Source organism: Triticum aestivum, chromosome 4A, assembly GCF_018294505.1.
Source record: "Triticum aestivum cultivar Chinese Spring chromosome 4A, IWGSC CS RefSeq v2.1, whole genome shotgun sequence".
NCBI classification, from domain to species: domain Eukaryota; kingdom Viridiplantae; phylum Streptophyta; class Magnoliopsida; order Poales; family Poaceae; genus Triticum; species Triticum aestivum.
Genome location: NC_057803.1, coordinates 662,556,389 through 662,575,576, shown reverse-complemented (window position 1 = coordinate 662,575,576; position 19,188 = coordinate 662,556,389). Strand labels below are relative to the sequence as shown.

The 19,188-nt window shown below is 46.7% G+C and overlaps 1 protein-coding gene across 1 annotated transcript; it reads left to right on the top strand.

The window, feature by feature from the left end:
• The first annotated feature begins 3,474 nt into the window (after positions 1 to 3,474).
• LOC123087946 (probable O-methyltransferase 2) lies at positions 3,475 to 5,001 on the top strand. Its single transcript, XM_044510062.1, has 2 exons — positions 3,475 to 4,341; positions 4,420 to 5,001. Exons 1-2 carry the CDS (start codon positions 3,532 to 3,534, stop codon positions 4,717 to 4,719), a joined length of 1,110 nt encoding a protein of 369 aa, XP_044365997.1. The 5' UTR covers positions 3,475 to 3,531; the 3' UTR covers positions 4,720 to 5,001.
• The last annotated feature ends 14,187 nt before the right edge of the window (positions 5,002 to 19,188 follow it).

Genomic DNA, 19,188 nt, shown 5'->3' with positions numbered 1-19,188 from the left:
CCTCCTCAATTTTTTTCCTTCAAGTAATTGTTTTCTTCTTAAACTAAATTTAACGTCTCGACAATAGGGTCAGTTGGAATTTCCAGTTCACATACCTCCTAGATAAATAAAATCTATGTCACGTTGGTCGGCATAATTGTCATAAACAATAGATGAACCAAATAGTTATAAAATATAATATATACCACATCCGAATCATGGACAGGACGAGGGCCGACGGGGGCGGATACCAAAACCATCGCACTATATAATAAGAAGCAATAATAAAAGTAAGAAAATTATACAAGTATCTATCTAACCATACAAGTAAGAATTGTTTTCCTTTCAAAAAGAAGATAAGAACAAGAAGCTCACCAAGGTGGTGCCGGCGACGAGATTGGCGCGGGCGATCAACGGTGGTGAAGACGGGGACGGGACATGACGGAACGCTAAACCTAGACAAATATTGAGGAAAATGGAGCTTGGAGGTCGAGCTTGGAGAGGAGAAAGCTTAAGTAGTGTGGCTCGGGCATCCCATCGAACACCTCATGTGCATAGGAGGATAGCTAGATCACCACAAAGCCCTCCTCTCGCTAGACAGAAAAAACAGAGCAGTGTGGAGTGCTCTGCTCGCCGGCAAGGGGGTATATATAGGCACATCATTGATCCCAGTTCGTTCCTGGAACCGGGACTAAAGGACACCCTTTGGTCCCAGTTCAAGCCACCAACCGGGACCAAGGGTGGTGGGCCAGGAGCGAGGCCCATTGGTCCAGGTTCGTCCCACCAGCTGGAACCAAAGGGCCCAAACAAACCGGGACCAATGCCTCCACGAGGCCCGGCAGGCCCCCTGGCCTCACAAACCGGGACCAATGCCCCCACGGGTCCCGGTTCTCGGCTGAACCGGGACTAATGAGTTGGACCGGCCTGAACCAAAGACCGAATTTTCTACTAGTGCGGCCTGGCTAGCTCATCGTGATCGCTCTTATCTTCTATGTGGTCATATCATAGTCTACATAGATGATGAAACATGAGTAATGTGACCATGTAGTTGCATGTATTGAGAACTTGTAATGACTTGTAACGCTATTTCGAGACATGTGTTCGACCATGATTGATGATGATGAGATACTTGAGACATGTCGAGACTTCTAATAACTTTGGCTCATCGATGACTCACTTGCTTTTCAATGAATATGCATGTTATTGTATAAACGGTGGATCTGTTTAATTGTGTACAGAGCCAAAACGCAATATTTTTTTTGCAAAAGTTAGCAGTGGCGTGGGGGTAAAGATTACCAGTAGCACTCAAGTAACAGTAGCGCTGGCTAATAACACGCGTTGAAGATAATTATCAGTAGCGCTGGGAGGAAGCGCGCTACAACTAGCTTTAGATACGAGTTGCACTGGGCAAAACAAGCGCTACTGCTAAAAAATAGTTGTAGCGCCGTAGCAGTAGCGCCTGCCCGCGCTACTAATAGCAAAAAAAAACAGCGCTACTGCTAAGGGTTTTCCTAGTAGTGGTATCTGGGTCTTCCTATAACCTCGGATAAACATTTGGCTAAAGACATTGCTCCTACGGTGGCCAAAGTTGGCCATTGTGTCATACCCTGGAGGGGTAGATATAATACCCAGGGTGGTAAAGTTGCCTTGATTAATGCCTGCCTTACTTCCCTCCCAATGTTCCTTATGGGATTCTATCTGCTTACGATGGGCACTCACGCTGGGTTTGACAAACATAGGGGTGCCTTTTACTGGAACGCGGCTGACAATAAACGCAAATATCGCATGATCAAATGGGACATTATTTGCAGACCAAAAATCCTTGGGGGTTTGGGCATTATTAATACTCTTGTCATGAACAAATGCTTGATCATCAAATGGTGGTGGAAGATCATGACAACCACCTCGGATAAACCTCTTTGGTTCAACATCCTCAAAGCTAAGTATTTCCCTTCTTCTAGCCCTATGTTTGCTCGCGCCTCGAGGGCTTCTCAGTTCTGGAAAGACCTTGTTAAACTCAGGCCAATTTTCCAAGGCCTCGTCAAGTTTGTTGTGCTCAACGGCAGATCCACTAGATTTTGGCTTGATTGGTGGTGTGGTTCGACTACGTTGGCAAACTCTTTTCCTGTTCTTTTTTCTTATTGTCCTGACCCTGAGATCTCAATCTTTGAGCTCTCTGCCAATAATTGGGATCTGCAACTTTGTCGCTCTATTTCTCCTGAAGAGTTGGTTGACTGGCAGCGTCTTGTTGCCTTCTTCCCTGTGCTCTCACAGGAGGAGGACTCGGTGGTGTGGCCCCACTCCCCTTTCGGTCATTTTTCTGTGAAATCGTTATATGCAGTGGAGATTATTGATTAAGGAGGAGGACATGGATGTGCTTGATATGATGATATCCAAGATCCGGGCTTTTGCTATCTCCCTTTCTCCAGTTCAAGCCGACAGTTAGGAGTTGTTGGCGCTGATGTTGCTATCTTGTGTCTCTCTGGCCTGCGTGCTATGTACTGGCCTGGGACCCATGTACGTTCTTCTTTAGCCTGTGAGGTCTGGTTGATACTCTGCATGTTTTGTGTGGATGTTTGCTGTGGATGGTTATGACTCTACCTGATGGCTTTATTTATAAAGTCGGGCTCTGGCTTTTTCTCTAAAAAAAACATGCATGTCACTCGGTGGTTGGATCCGGCGAGGCCGAAGCTCTGCAGTATGCAGACGGAGAGATCACAGAGGTCGGTAACAGTACCCTGGTGGGCCGTAAGCGCATGGGCAGCATTCGATGGGCCAGAAATGGCAGAGACCATGGCAGGGGCGACTGCCTGATGGTGTGGACAATCGGGGCAGAACTGAGATACCCATCATGGAGATCTGGGGGGTCGCGAACATCAATAGTCCACGCCAGCAAGTGTCAGTTGTCTTCAATATTTTTTCTGCAAGGTTCTAGAGATAAGATCTGCGAGATCAGACTCCCCAGGCAATCAATAGTGTCAACTATCAACAACCCGTTTAAATAATGAAGATCTGGAGAAGGTTCTTTTTTTTTTCCAGGGTAAAAGGAGTTTATAAATCAAGCACCTAAGGAGTACCAAATGTCCTCAGCAGGCTCAGATCGAAGTCATACAGCAATGCGCTTCTCCTTTCTACCAAAATTAGCTATGAAATGACTCTCAAAGTTTTGCTCTCTCCTAATGTGCTTGATTACAAACTCTCTTCCTTCAACCACATTAATTTATCAATTCATGAAGATCTGATGACACATGACAGCTCTGACGCCACATTACTACAATTGGGACAGTGGACCATGTGTCGCGTGAGACTGATTTGGGCTGCCTACACACTTACATATCCATTTTTTTATAGCCTCGTGTGTCGCGAGTGAGTAATTTGAATTGACACCTTTCGCTCCGCAGCTAACCAAACATTTACACGATTTACTCCTCAACAGTAGTAGGCTAGCAGCTATATATAGACACTTGCATGCTACGCAAAATCTACGCAAAAGCAACACAATCAGTCACACAGTCATCACATAATTGAACAGAGAAAGGGAGAGAGAGAGCAATGGCGGCTCAGGCTGAGACCATTGAGGTTCCCTCGGACGCTGAGCTGCTGCAGGCACAGGCTGACCTGTGGCGCCACAGCCTCTATTACCTCACCTCAATGGCGCTCCGATGCGCCGTCGAGCTTGAGATCCCGACGGCCATCCACCGCCTCGGCGGGGTCGCATCGCTGCCCGACCTGATGGCCGCGCTGTCCCTTCCCTCGGTTAAGATGCCGTTCCTTGGCCGGGTCATGCGTGTGCTCATCAACTCGGGCGTCTTCGCCGCCGACAACGACTGCGAGTCCGGCGTGGAGCTCTACCGCCTCACCCCGCTGTCCCGCGTTCTGGTGCATGGCGTCGTGGCGGACGAGCACCATAGCCAAAAGTATTTCGTGCTTGGTGTCACCTCGCCGCACTACACGGAGGTGGCGCTGGGGCTGGCCAACTGGTTCAAGAAAGACATCGAGCCACCGGTGCCGTCACCTTTCGAGGAGAAGTTCGGTGTGCCACTCTTTGATGAGAAAACTGCCCTCCTCGACGAAGAGCTTGACTCGGTTTCCAACCAAGGTTTGGCTGCCCACGACAACCTTGGGATCGCCACCATACTACGTGAGTGCGGTGACATCTTCAAGGGGCTCGAGTCCCTGACTGACTGCTGTGGTGGTGATGGTACGACGGCGAGGGCCCTCGTCAAGGCTTACCCTCACATTAAGTGCACTGTTTTAGACCTTCCGAAGGTGATCGACAAAGCCCCAACTGATGGTGTCATTAACTATATTGCGGGTGACCTGTTCCACACTGTGCCACCATCTCAAGCCGTGATGCTCAAGGTATGACATGATAAGCTACAACTCATAAAATTCAGGCTTATTCATATTTCATTCTTCAAAATTTACCTATTTTTGTAGCTTGTGCTACACTTTTGGAGCGACGAGGACTGTGTGAAAATCCTGGCCCAGTGCAGAAAGGCCATTCCTCCACGTGAGGAGGGAGGAAAGGTGATAATCATAGAGATTGTGGTTGGACCTTCCTTAGGGCCAGTAATGTTTGAAGCCCAACTCCTGATGGATATGCTCATGATGGTAAACACGAGGGGTGGCCAACGTGATGAAAACCACTGGTCCGAGCTATTCAAGAAAGCCGGATTCACGGACTACAAAATTGTGAAGAAATTGGGAGCTCGATCCGTCATCGAGGTCTACCCGTAAGATATTGTGCTTTAAAGGTGGAAATAAAGGAGGTGCTTATTTTTCTAAGGGAAAGTTCCACGGGTCTTGAAGTAGCTGAAGTATAAACATTAGTTGCTTTACGGTCCATGTGACGTTCGATTAGAAAAGTATTAAAGCAGTTGGTATTTTCATATGCATGTGTTTGCCATGCTGGTGTGCTCCAACAACATCTGCTTGTAGTTTGTTGTCATGCCTATCATGTATTATTGTCGTATTCTATTACTATCCGTATCAATAATATCATTGGTTATTTCGTGCTAAGTGGAAAAACTGGAACTGCATGAATCGCATGGCTAGCAATCCACAATATGATAAAGTAGAAATAGGATTAATGTAAATGGGAAAGATAATGTATGGGGCTCTCCAGGTAGCTCACTGTGACACATGTACCGATGATATCATCCCATTGTTACATTGGAGCCTCATATGGAGCCTTCTAATGGCGTCTGGAATCTGAGCCGTCGGATTGTCCATCCAAACAAATCCCAGACGTCGGATCTTGTGATGAAACGATCTGGAACGCTGGATCAACTCTGATGTGACAATCAATGATAGTGTTGTTTCTTTCTTACTTCGGGCTTTTTTATTTATCTCGCTGACTGGTGGGCCGCGCGGTGGGTGGTCCTCTGCTGTCAGTGACTCCGGAGCGCTGGCCGGCCAGTGCAGGTTCAACTGAGCGCGGGGGTCGTGCCACCGCCTGTAAAATTCAGTGGTTGTTGAGGGCAATTTCGTCATTCCACGTACTCGTCCCTGTGTGTCGCTCCATGGTTGGCTGGTCGCGCGTGAAAGGAGAGAAGGCAACCCATTGGCGAGAACCCTAGCCGCCTCTTCCGCAACCGTGTCTCCCCCTCGAGCTCGCCTGTCACGTCGTTGGGGAAGAGGAAGCTAGAGCTGCTCTTCCTGGAGGAGCGCGTCGTCGCGCCGTTGACGGGAGGAGGCCAGGCAGGGAGATGAGAAGAGGCCAGGCGGGAGGCGGGAAGATGGGAGGAGGTCAGGCGGAGCGCGCCATCGCCACCGGTTGGCACATCTAGCCCAGCCATCCTCGTCCCCAACATCGTCGTTGTCAACCTGGGTAATTTGTCAGGCTGTGCTCTGATTTACGCTCGATTTTGTAATCTCCTGTTGGTTGCTTGGATTTGTTTCTGACCGATGCGCAGGATTGGGGTTAGGGTTTGCTATAATTTGGCCCTTGGTCGTTGGCTCTCGTATCTTCCTCGTCTTCAGCTTCCAAGGGATTGGATCTGGTGCAGGTGTTTCTTTGTTGGGGTGTCTGACTGTCTGTCGACGGTCTTGGGGCAGCTACTTTGCTGGATTCCTTTTTTTGTGCTGTCTGTATGCCTCTATGATTGTCTTGTTGGTTGTAATGGTCGATTTGGTTGTTCCATAGGAGTGTTATGTGTGGTTATGGGTTGGGTAGATGGTCATGGCTCCATACGGATAAGACATTTTGGCAGGCCTATTGTTTGACGTTTGTGCTGCTGTGTGCCGTTGACAGAGGTTGTGGGTCTCTATTTAAGCCTTGGGTCAGGAGGATCCATGTATACGTGGTTCATATGTTAATTAGTTTTGATTTACTTGTGTTGATTGGTGGCCTTGGCCAGTTCTTTTTGTTTGGGGTTGTGGTTCAGATGCTTTCATAGTTAAGGTGATTCATTTTAGGCTAACTAAAACTGATGACTCGTTTTAGGCCAACTAAAGCTGATGATTCATTTTAGGCTAATTTTGACTATGGATTTGAGCTGGTTGTATGATGAGCCAAAGTATACGCCGTGGATTCCCTATCCGGTGTCAGTCTGGGTTCATAAGGTGTTTATTCTTCTCCAATGTGTTCTATTAATGCTTCATGTGATTCAACATGAATTTTTTGTTCCTATTAATTAAAGGTTATACTAATTCGACTTCGATTAACAAGGGTGTGGATCTTGGCAGCTTAGTGGGGAGTGAGGTATCCTCCTTTCCTATTTCATTCTTGCATCTTTATGTAATTATGTTGTGCATGGAAACATTTTTTGGGGACAGCTGCATGAGAGGAAAGTTACATGTTGATAAGTTACAGATGTGCCATGAACTCTACTATCCTTGAACCTACTGAATTCAGTTGTTTCTGCACTCGCTTTTGTTAGTTTTCAAGTTGTGAAGTGCCCGTGTAGGTTTTTTAGGCTACGATGATTTGGGTATTATAATGATTGGATTGGATTCGGTAGGTGTGTGTGCGTGGTTTACAGTCCAATCATGGATAAAGGCTGTTGAGTTCAGTTTCTCCTATGCTTGCTATTACGCTTGACTTCGTATTGTTAGTTGTTACCCACTTGCTTCGATTTCCTCGTGGTAGCACCCCATCAGTTCGATGGAGATCATTTAGCTGCGGGTTGGAACTGAATCAGTTCATGTCTAGAGTCTCTATAGCTTAGTTCTTGGTGCCTCTGGACGTGATGGTGGTGGGGAATCCCCCCTGGTTTCTGTTTGTGGATGTTTCCTTATTTTTTTCTATTGCATTTTGTAATGTATCATGCTTATTGTCATATGCTTACGACTAGAAATAGTTGCAGCTACACTACAGGAAAATTCGGTTTTCCCGTGTGTTAGCCTATAGGCCGAGATCTATTTTTTGGGCACCCGGCTTATGCACCTCGAAGCCGAGTCCTTGGAAAACAACACCCGGCAAACAGGAAGGACTCGGCTTATGTTCACCTATAAGTCGAGTGCGGAAACAAAACTCTCGGCTTATACGAAGCTCACGGTATCTACTTGAAAAAGCACCCGGCTCATAGCACACACTCGGCAAAGACAGACTGCCACGTGTCCGCAACGGACGTGGCTGACGGCGCCGTCACGAAGCATCCTGTAAGCCGTGCGTCCGACGCAGGCACTCGGCTTACAGGACATATAAGCCGTGTGCCACGTCAACCACTCGGCTTATAGGACATATAAGCCGTGAGCCCGATGAAAGCACTAGGCTTACATATTTGCGGATTTTTTTCAACCCATAACATTTATGCAAAATTGATTTAAGATGGTTTTCATTGCATTTATATTTATTACTTAATTAGTATTATTATTCTCCCTTATTTTCTGTCGACTAGTAGTTTTCATGGGTCTTATTTGTGAAACTCTAAATTTAACGCCACTTTAATATTTATATGACTTTCGACACCCTAGCGTACCCATATTATGATGACATGCAAAAGCAACTACTGAAACTTCACTCTACGCCGAGTGCTTTTCTCTTCGTCTAGAGCCAAGACACGGGCACTCGGTGGTAACGCGAAGTAAGGCATGGAGCCGAGGTAATTTTGCCCCCCCCCCCTAGTGGTCGGGCCTGCCCCTCCCTCGTCTACAAAAGGCCTACGGATGTCGCAAAGACATCACATATGACTTTACATACCGCTTCTGGGCATAATTTCATGTGCCGCCGTGCAGATCTGCAATTTCCGGCGCCGAAACCCTAGCAGTGCAATAAATGTCTAAAATATTCTAGGCTGGTCCGAAAAATGCGGGGGCCTGACACGTGTCATTCGATGGCCTCCTTTGAGAGCACGAGAAGTTTCGAGGCCAACGGAGTAACACGGCCCACACTTCCTTCACTAATCCGACTCGTTCCCTCTCGGTACCTAGAGACTACATCGGAGATGGTGTAGTTTACAAGCAGCCGCAGGTGATCCCTACTCGAAACACGCCCAAACATTTACCACAGCCTACAGGGGCCATGTTATGACACCGTGCCAGCTCCCGAGGATTTCCGGCATCATACAAGTTTTCGAGGATTTAAACGGTTGGATCAGGCATGGCGCCGAGGCAATTTTGCCCCCCCCCCCCCCCCCCGTAGTTGCGCCTGCCCCTCCCTCGTCTGCAAAAGTCCTACTCATGTCGCAAATACATCACATAGGACTTTACATGCTGCTTCTGGGCATGATTTCATGTGCCACCTTGCAGATCTGCAATTTTCGGCGCCGAAACCCTAGCAGTGGAATAAATGTCTCAAATATTCTAGGCGGGTCCAAAAATTACGGGGGCCTGACACATGTCATTCGATCGCCTCCTTTGAGAGCACGTTAAGTTTCGATGCCAATGGAGCAACATGGCCCACACTTCCTTCACAAATCGGACTCGTTCCCTGTCGGTACCTAGAGACTACAACGGAGATGGTGTAGTTTACGAGCAGCCGGAGGTGATCCCTACTCGAAACACGCCGAAACTTTTACCACCCCCTACAGAGGTCATGTTATCACACTGTGCCAGCTCACGAGGATTTCCAGTATCGTACGAGTTTTCAAGGATTTAAACGGTTGGATCAGGCATGGCGCCGAGGTAATTTTGCCCCCCGGTGGCTGGGCCTGCCCCTCCCTCGTCTGCAAGAGGCCTACGCATGTCGCAAAGACATCACATAGGACTTTACATGCCGCTTCTGGGCATAATTTCATGTGCCACCTTGCAGATTTGCAATTTCCGGCGCCAAAACCCTAGCAGTGATATAAATGTCTCAAATATTCTAGGCGGGTCCGAAAATTGCGGGGGCCTGACACATGTCATTCGATCGCCTCCTTTGAGAGCACGATAAGTTCCGATGCCAATGGAGCAACATGGCCCACACTTCCTTCACAAATCGGACTCGTTCCCTCTCGGTACCTAGAGACTACAACGGAGATGGTGTAGTTTACGAGCAGCCGGAGGTGATCCCTACTCGAAACACGCCCAAACTTCTACCACACCCTACAGGGGCCATGTTATGACACCGTGCCAGCTCCCGAGGATTTCTGACATCATACGAGTTTTCGAGGATTTAAACGGTTGGATCAGGCATGGCGCCGGGGTAATTTTGCCCCCTCCCCCCGGTGGCTGGGCCTGCCCCTCCCTCATCTGCAAGAGGCCTACGCATGTCGCAAAGACATCACATAGGACTTTACATGCCGCTTCTGGGCATGATTTCATGTGCCACCTTGCAGATCTGCAATTTCTGGCCCCGAAACCCTAGCTGTGCAATAAATGTCTCAAATATTCCAGGCGGGTCCCAAAAATGCGGGGGCCTGACACGTGTCATTCGATGGCCTCCTTTGATAGCACGAGAAGTTTCGAGGCCAACAGAGCAACATGGCCCACACTTCCTTCACAAACCCGACTCGTTCCCTCTCTATACCCAGAGACTACATCGGAGATGGTGTAGTTTACAAGCGGTCGCAGGTGAGCCCTACTGGAAACGCTCCCAAACTTTTACCACACCCTACAGGGGCCATGTTATGACACCGTGCCAGCTCTCGAAGATTTCCGGCATCATACGATTTTCCAAGGATTTAAACGGTTGGATCAGGCATGGCCCCGAGGTAATTTTGCCCTCCCCGGTGGCTGGGCCTGCCCCTCCCTCGTCTGCAAAAGGCCTACGCATGTCGCAAAGACATTACATAGGGGTTTACATGTTGCTTCTAGGCATGATTTCATGTGCCGCCTTGTAGATCTGCAATTTTCGGCATCGAAACCCTAGTTGTGCAATGAATGTGTCAAATATTCCAGGCGGGTCCGAAAAATGCGGGGGCCTGACACGTGTCATTCGATGGCCTCCTTTGACAGCACGAGAAGTTTCAAGGCAAACGGAGTAACCGGGCCTGCACTTCCTTCACAAACCCGACTCGTTCCCTCTCGGTACCCAGAGACTACATCGCAGATGTTGTAGTTTACAAGCAGCCGCAAGTGAGGCCTGCTCCAAACATGCCCAATCTTTTACCAGAATATTGACCGATATTTTAAAGAATGGAAATAATGAAATAAGGGGAGAGGGTATCATTTATCAGAACAATTAAATAAAAATACAATAAAAAGTATTATAAAAAGAAAAATATAATAAGTATCATAAAGATACAATAAAATTTAAACACATAAATTATTAAAAGTAAAACTACTAATTTTTTTATTAAATTAAAAGAAAAAAATATTTTTATAAACCGTGTATTTTTCTTTGACACTAGCTTATCGTGCTGCACTAGGCTTATAGTGAGCGCGGGACTGGGCCAAAATAGACGCGCGCATACCTCATTTTGGCTCAAATATTGACCCTCCCCACTGTCTCTCCCCGCGCCTCCCCTGTTTTCCCCATGCCTCCCCTGTCTCTCCCCCGCGCCGCCGCCCACCCTCGACCCACCGTCCGCCTCGCCCCCCACCCCCCGCCCCAGCGCCGGCGCACAGATCGCCCCCCCCCCCCCCCCGCCCCCTCCCCAAGCATGGGGAGCCCTGAGCTGGCCCTCCCATCGGCGCCGCAGCCCATCCCCGTTCGCTAGGGTTCAGCTCTCCGGCCATCTCCGCCGCCCGCCCTCCCTCCGCCGGCGCACAGATCCGCCCTCCCTCCCAGCGCCGGCACGTACAGGTCTCTCTCTCTCTCTCTCTCTCTCTCTCTCTCTCTCTCTCTCTCTCTCTCTCTCTCTCTCTCTCTCTCTCTCTCTCTCTCTCTCTCTCTCTCTCTCTCTCTCTCTCTCTCTCTCTCTCTCTCTCTGACAGGTCTTGGTTCACCAGGTCCGGCTGCTCCAGGTCCGGCTGCTCCTCATCTCCGCCTCGCCGGCCGGCACAACACAGCACAGCAACAGGTTCCCAACACTCGCCGTCCCTCTGACTGTCGGCACTGTTCATCTCCCCTCACCATATTTCTGTGCTGAGTCGTTGTGCGAGATATGAGTGCCTGCAGCAGAAACTTCTAGCTTTGTATTATGAAACATGCTACAAGCAATTCTCAAAAAAGAAAAAGGAAAAAGAAACATGCTACATGCATTTGTTTCACATTCAAGATTAAGGAAATGTCACATTGGTTCTGTATTTACAGAATAGTTTTAAATATTTTGGTGTCCACCTTGGATTTTGTAAGGTGATGTTTTTCTTTACTTTTGTGAACTGAAATGCTTTCCCTGTCATAATTCCGGTTCCAAAAAAAATGGCGCACTGCTTCAGACTTTCTTTAAATGTTGGCATATCTTGACATGCAGACATGCAGTTCTGGCACCAACAATACAGTAATATTTATTCTCTAGACAAAGTCAAATGCATAGCACACCCAAAGACAAGCCGCACTCCTGGGTCCTGGCTAGATTTTCTTTTTGCTGAGATATCAAAATTTGGCCTCACTTCTATAAGAAAGAAGCTGAACCCACTTAATATACGGTGTAGTACAGTCTATTCTTGCTTTTGCGAATGTCTTTCCAAGGATAACAGTTTCTAAACTGGAGTATTTGTATACCATATATGGCTGTACAAGATCATTTCAATGTCAAAATCATCATTGGTAGTTGGCCCGCATAGCGAGGGATTAAACAATACAAATAGAGCAGGTGCATGGGAGACATCCCAGGCAAGTGCACTAATTTATTTTCTATATTGCTAGCATCATGTAGGTTTATTAGCATGCGTAGGCCTTATAATTTGCTATATGCATTTGAGATTAGGCTTTTGTATTTTCTTTTGAGAAAAAAGGGAAAAGAGAAGTAGCTAATAAATGGTATACTAGAAAGGAGTGGCCAGAGCACATATTTGTTATTGTTATGGAAATACAAGTGTTGCCACTGTAAATACAAAAGGAGTGGGCAGAGCACCTATTCTGCATGTGAATTATGTTTAGTCCCAGTTTGCAAGTTTGCATGTGGATTATATTTGATCCCACTTTTCACTTTATTGCAGGACATGCATTAGTTTGACGTCGAGACCGTTGTCGCAGAGCTTCTTGCTGGACGGACGACCGGCACCGAACATGCTTCGAGGGTAAGAATCATTCGCCTCGTAGGATTTATGTATATGTAAATCATGTAGCTAGCTAGTCGCGTTACCTATGCGTCTCCCGTTCGAAATAGTTACATCATTTATAAATATGCAATCTTTGTATATTTATAATAGTAACTCTTTCGAATTGTCCAGCGTTTTCCACGGACAGCCCGAGGATGTGTAGGCTGGCTTCATTTTTATGCTCTACTCCGATCCGATACAGGATTTCGGCAGCGTCTTCCCATTATTCTCCGAGTGCACATTCTCTCGGCTTGTTGCCGAGACGTGTATTTAGAGAGCAGTGGGGAGGTGCTGCCAAAATTCTGTGTGGATCGGAGTAGTGCATGAAAACGAAGCCACCTACACATCCTCAGGTGGGATTAGGACCTATCCTTACCTATTAGATAGTTTGAGTTCATGCCGTAAAACATGAATAATTGTAATTAATTGAACTAATACTGGATGAAACTACTTGGTCAATGAAAATACATCAGATGGAGGATCGTGAGTGGATGTATAGTGGCTGGCTGAGTGGGGGGGGGGGGCGGAGGTGTGCTTCCAGAATGGATTACAAAGACGAATCAGTTCTTGGAAGCAGCATTTGCCAGGCACACAGGATGTGGTGGAGTGTGGTGCCCCTGCACTATCTGCGGCAACAAGAAGGAAAAAACAAAGGATGAAATGGGTCGACACCTTCTCAAGAATGGGTTTATGCCAGACTACCACCGATGGGTCGCACATGGTGAGTCTGAGCCCCAACGTGCGAGAAAGGAGGTGGTACGGCAACGCACAAGCTCACCCGAATATGTTACTCATGTTGAATTCATGCTAGAAGACCTAGAAAATGCTGCAGCGCCTGAAAATCCAGTCGCAGGTGAAGGGGGACAGGGGGAGGAGGATGAAGAGCAAAGGACTAAGAAGTTCTATGAAACTTTGAATGGGGCACAAAGACCACTACACGGGCATACAGAGGTCACTCAACTGGATGGCATTGCACGCCTTCTTGCTGTGAAGTCCCAGTTTGGTTGGAGTAGATCATCCTTCGATACACTTCTGACCGTTATTCGCACTATATTGCCAAAAGACAACATTCTGCCAAAGAACATGTACGAGTCGAACAAAATCTTCCGTGAACTTAAGCTGCCATATGAGCGAATACATGTTTGTCCAAACACATGCATCTTATTTAGGAAAGAACATGTGAATGCAAATTACTGTCCAAAGTGCAAATCCTCTAGGTATATTGAGGTCGACGGTGATGATGGTCAGAAGAGGCAGCTCACAATCCCCCAGAAGGTCCTTCGGTATCTTGATCCCATACCAAGGATCCAACGTCTCTTTATGTCCGCCGAATCTGCCCGAAACATGAGGTGGGCAGCAGAAGGGACTAGATACCGGCCTAAGATAGTGATACACCCGTCTGATGCTGCAGCATGGAAGGAGTTCGTTAAGCGATACCCAAACAAAGCTGGCAAACAGGACAGTGTAGCAATTGCTGTTACAACCGATGGGTTCAATCCATTTGGCATGACTAACGCCACATACAGCTGTTGGCCCGTGTTTGTTATTCCGATGAATCTCCCCCCACGGCTTCTGCATGAAACGACAATACATGTTCTTGTCGCTCGTAATTCCAGGTCATGGATATCCGGGGAAGAAGATGAGTCTGTACTTGGAGCCGCTTGTGGATGACTTGATGGTCGCTTGGGATAAAGGAATACGGACATACAACGCCCTAACAAAGAAGCACTTCGATATGTATGTTTGGTACTTCACATCCCTGCATGACCTACCGGCACGTGCGATTTTCTGCGGCTGGTGTGTACATGGGAAATGGCCTTGCCCGGTGTGTATGCAGAATTTGACGTTCTATTGGCTGAAGAAAGGTGGGAAGTATACCTGCTTTGACAAGCACCGTCCGTTCCTTCGTCCTGATCATCCATTCAGACAAGACAAAAAGAACTTTGAGAAAGGTAAAGTTACCAATGCTCCACCCCCACCTGTGATGACCGGTCACATGATCAAGGCTCAGTTAGATGGTCTCCAGCCCAATGCTATGGGGTCAGGTTTTGTCGGATATGGAGAGACACACAACTGGACTCACATACCAAGCTTGTGGAGGCTCCCTTACTTTCAGGATCTCCTCCTTCCACATAACATTGATGTAATGCACACTGAGAAGAATATCGCTGAGGCCCTTTTTGGCACAATCTTCGACATTGAGAAGACGAAAGACAACGTCAAGGCCAGACTTGATCAAGAGAAACTCTATGATAGGCCACGTTTAAATATGATCGAACCTGGACCCAAAAGAAAAGGGTGGGGCAAGCCACCGGCCCCATTCTGCCCTGCAAGGAAGCATAGGAAGGTAATGATGCAGTGGGTCCTGGACAAATTGCGGTTCTCTGATGGGTACGCAGGAAATATAATGAAGGGAGTGAATATGAATACATTGCGAATAGGGGGGCTCAAGAGCCATGACTATCATGTTTGGCTTGAGCGAGTAATGCCGGTGATGATTCGAGGCTATGTCTCCGAGGAGATTTGGCGAGTGCTGGCGGAGTTGAGTTTTTCTTCCGTCAGCTTTGTGCTAAAGAGTTAGACCCAAAAGTTATTGAGAAGCTGGAGAAACAGGCACCAGAGTTGGTGTGCAAGCTTGAGATGGTCTTCACACCAATCTTCTTTAATCCGATGCAGCATATGATCTTGCATCTTCCGTCTGAGGCGCGATTGGGCGGGCCTGTGCAGTACCGTTGGATGTATGCACCTGAGAGAGAAAATAAGAATCTTCGTGCCAAATGCAAGAATAAATGCCGTATTGAAGCATCCATAGTCGAGGCCTAACTCAATGAGGAGGTGTCAAACAACACGACAAAGTACTATGATCCCAATATTCCCACTCAGCATAATCCAGTCCTTCGATACACTAATAACTGTTATTTCTTTGCCAATCTTTAAAATCATTGCACTAATAACTGTTTTATCCTCTTATGCTCTTTGGAAGGATTTCTTTACTTGCGCCGAGGGTATGAAGGATGAAGCTAATGAGGTTGTGGAGGCGATTGCCAAGAAGATTGTCCAAGACATGCCCTATGAGGCGCGCGTTGATGCTGTGGTGAAGTATTTCGCGCATGAACGCAAAATGCTTCTCAAAAAGTCTCTAGCCCGGAGAGTGCATCTCACCCGTTCCATGTACATGAAGGTAGTTTCCTTTTACTTATGATTGCCTGGATCAAAACAACTTACTTTCATTCCTAAGTTGGATGTATTTGGCATACTTCAGGCGGTTCCCTCGTGGTGCAACAACAATGTTCCTTGCTACCAGCAAATCATATCCAAATGGATAGACCCGGAGTGGAGGGCCCAACATCGAATGGCTTCGGAGCGGCGTGCCTTGATGGGTGGTCCGGTACACCTTCAAGGCAACCTCAACCTCCACGCTTACGTGCAGAAGAAGGTAATAATATCATTCGGCTTCTCAACTTCTAAACTTGTGCTCTTATGGATATTATTGCTTCTATTGCAGAATAGGGAGAGAGGTGAGGGCCAAGAGAAGCTCAATACCTTCACGGGATTATGCCTCTCCCACAAGTCAAAGAAACCGGAAGGGGGGTGGGTCAACCCAGGCGCTGGCTTGAGGATTGATGCATACAGTGGGAAGTTCAAGGAGCACAACGGGCCTGACTCTGATCCGGCCTCACAGGACATTGACGCTACAATTTCCCTCCAGTCGGGAGATGGCAAGAAGGGTGGTCGGTTATATGTTGGCGATGGTGCCATCCGTAAGAAGGACATCCCAAAACTCTCTCACCTCCGTGCTACCATGTCGAGCTCAGGTCCTGCTATAGAGCGTCGCCCACAGCCTGGGCTGCACATGCTCCATCAACTCGAGGTATCTTTTGCTTCATCGACCTTCCTTGTGATGTCTTCTTTGTATTGCAACGATGGTGAACTTGTTGTGATGGCATATTGTAGGCCAATGCCAGGCTTCGAGAGGAGGAAGCCATGAAAATGCATCAGGCCCTGTTTCAACAACAAGAATTCATGGTTAAACAACAGGCAATCCTTCAGGAGACATTTGCTCAACTCAGAAATAATATGCAGGGTTCCACTTTGCCCGTTCTTCCTCCTCTTCCGACTCTTCCTAATTTCAACTTTGTAAGTCTTTGAACTTTTCAATCGTGCATCTTACCTTCATACTTGAAGATCGTGAATCTTACCATCTCATCCTCTCGCGCTTCAAGTTTTCTCAGTCGGGACAAGGCTCCAATAACTATGTGGTAGGTGGATCTTCACCTGGCCAAGCAAGTCCAGTGACACCCACTACGGTTCATGTCGCTTCGACCTCCCCGCAACAATGATCACTTGAGGTAGTCCTCCATGTTTGTCCATTGTTGATGCTTGTGTCTTCTCGTTGCTTGTGCTTCTCAACTTAAAACTTGTGCATTGTTGATGGTAGAGTCCACAAGCGTTGATGCTTATATTGTACATACTTCTTAGCTTCTATTTGAGCCTCATATGTTGATGCTTGTTGACTCTTTTGCCTTATCCATCTTTGCAACTTAACTTTAGAAACTCATGCGTGTGATAATGGACTTATAGGTTTGCATTGTGGATGGCGTTGACGGTGTGCATATATGATGCGGTGGAGCTCATTGCATGGTTCATGCTTGGTGTGAACTTGGAACTCATGATCCTTTAATTTGTGAACCTCTGGTTGCATATGTATGTATGTTGTTGTGAACCTTCGTTGGATATGTATGCACTGTGTGGACCTGAAACTTACGGTCCTTTCGTTTGTGATCTTTTGTTGCATACGTATGCATATGTGGACTTTGCACTCATGTATGGCTGGATACATGTATTACTGGATATATGTTTGTTGGTCATGGTCATGTACTGCTGGATACATATATTTGTTGGATATATGTGCTGCTGGATACATATATTTGTTGGATATATGTGCTGCTGGATACATATATTTGTTAGATATATGTGCTGCTGGATAGATGTACTACTGTATATATGTTGTTGCTGCTCCTTGAAGTGCCTGTATACATGCTATATGGCCTATAAGCCATGTACCCCAGCTATATGGCACCCGTCTTATAAGTCATACGGCGGCGGCCAACATATAAGCCGTGCAGCCCAGCATCTGGCACCCGGCTTATAACCTATAAGCCGTGCAGCCCAGCACCTGGCACCCGGCTTATAGACCATCTGGACACATGAGCAGGCTATATAAGCCGTGTACCTCAGTTAACCGGCACCCGGCTTATATATGTATATAAAAACCGTGCTTTTGTCGGTGGAACTCGGCTTATATAGTAACCGTGCGGTTCGCAGTTGCACCCGGCTTATATATAAACCGTGTGTTCGCGGTCGCATCCGGCTTATATATAAACCGTGCGTCCGCTATTGCACCCGGCTTATATATAAACCGTACGTACTGAGGTGCACTCGGTTTATGTTTAAACCGTGCCCTGACGACGGCACTCGACTTATATAGACGGTGACACGTGGCCGTTAACATCAGGCTACCGTCAGGTTACTTTATTAAACCGGGAGCCTTGTGAAAATACTCGGTTTATACATAAGCCGGGCTTTTTTGGTCCGGCTCTCGGCTTATATGTTAGTAGCCGGTCGACTGTAAACCGAGTGCTATAAGCCGGGAGTTTTACTCGGCTTATATATAAACCGAGTTTAAATCAATGTAAGCCGGGTGTATTAGGTACACGGCTTATAAGTTTTTCCCTGTAGTGCTATTTGGTGGTTACAATTGTCAGCCATTTCCTTTTATTGGGCTTGTCGCTCTCTATTGGCAGATTTATATATTGTTAGTGATACATATATTTACCACCTAATTAAACATTTTTTGTTGGAGAACAGATTTACCGAAAATTCTTATGGTTGTGTAGTTGTATATAAAGTTCCACATACATGAATCTCCACTCATCTGGTAACATTCCAAGTCAGACTAATATCGAGGCAATTTCCGTTAACAATTTCCTGACCACCAGACTATTATCGAAGCAATTTTTGACAAGAGGCTGAATCTTAAATGTTGGGTGCTTGATAAGGTGAACCTCTCTATCAATGAACGCTGAACTCATCCAATTGGTACCTCCAAAAATCTCACTTCCTATATGTTCTTGGGATCAAGTAATGTGATTTTGGTTTCCTAAATCCTGGTATGTGTTCCTGTTAGCTAATAAGACCATTTTTTCCTTTTTTTCAGCATTGTGTTGGGACCAAATTTACCATCTGAGGTTACATTTAAAGTACAGGTTGTGCTTTTCGTTATCTTCTCATTTTATTTTGGATGCACCTTTCTGATATTCTTTTTTGTTCCTACTTGTTGCATACCTTTTTTGTTAGACACGGCCAAAACCACCATAGTTAAATTGATTCAGATTAGCGTAACTTACTCGTGTTCATTTTGTTTTGCAAACTTGAATAGATGCATTGCAACTTTTAGGCAGCAATGGAGTTATTGTTTAACAAGCTAAGCATTTGATCGCTTTGGTGATGATCCCGTCCTACAATTTAGGTATGTGAATTATCTACTTTTCGGTTTGTTTCTGCAATAGCTACCTGCTTCCCAGCTAACTATATATTTCTTTTCACCTAAGACAAACATGATCCGCTTGGCCGATCAGGCAGTCACAGTGAAGTGAGAGCATGCAGTAATGCTAGGGTAAGTATGGCTTTATTTCA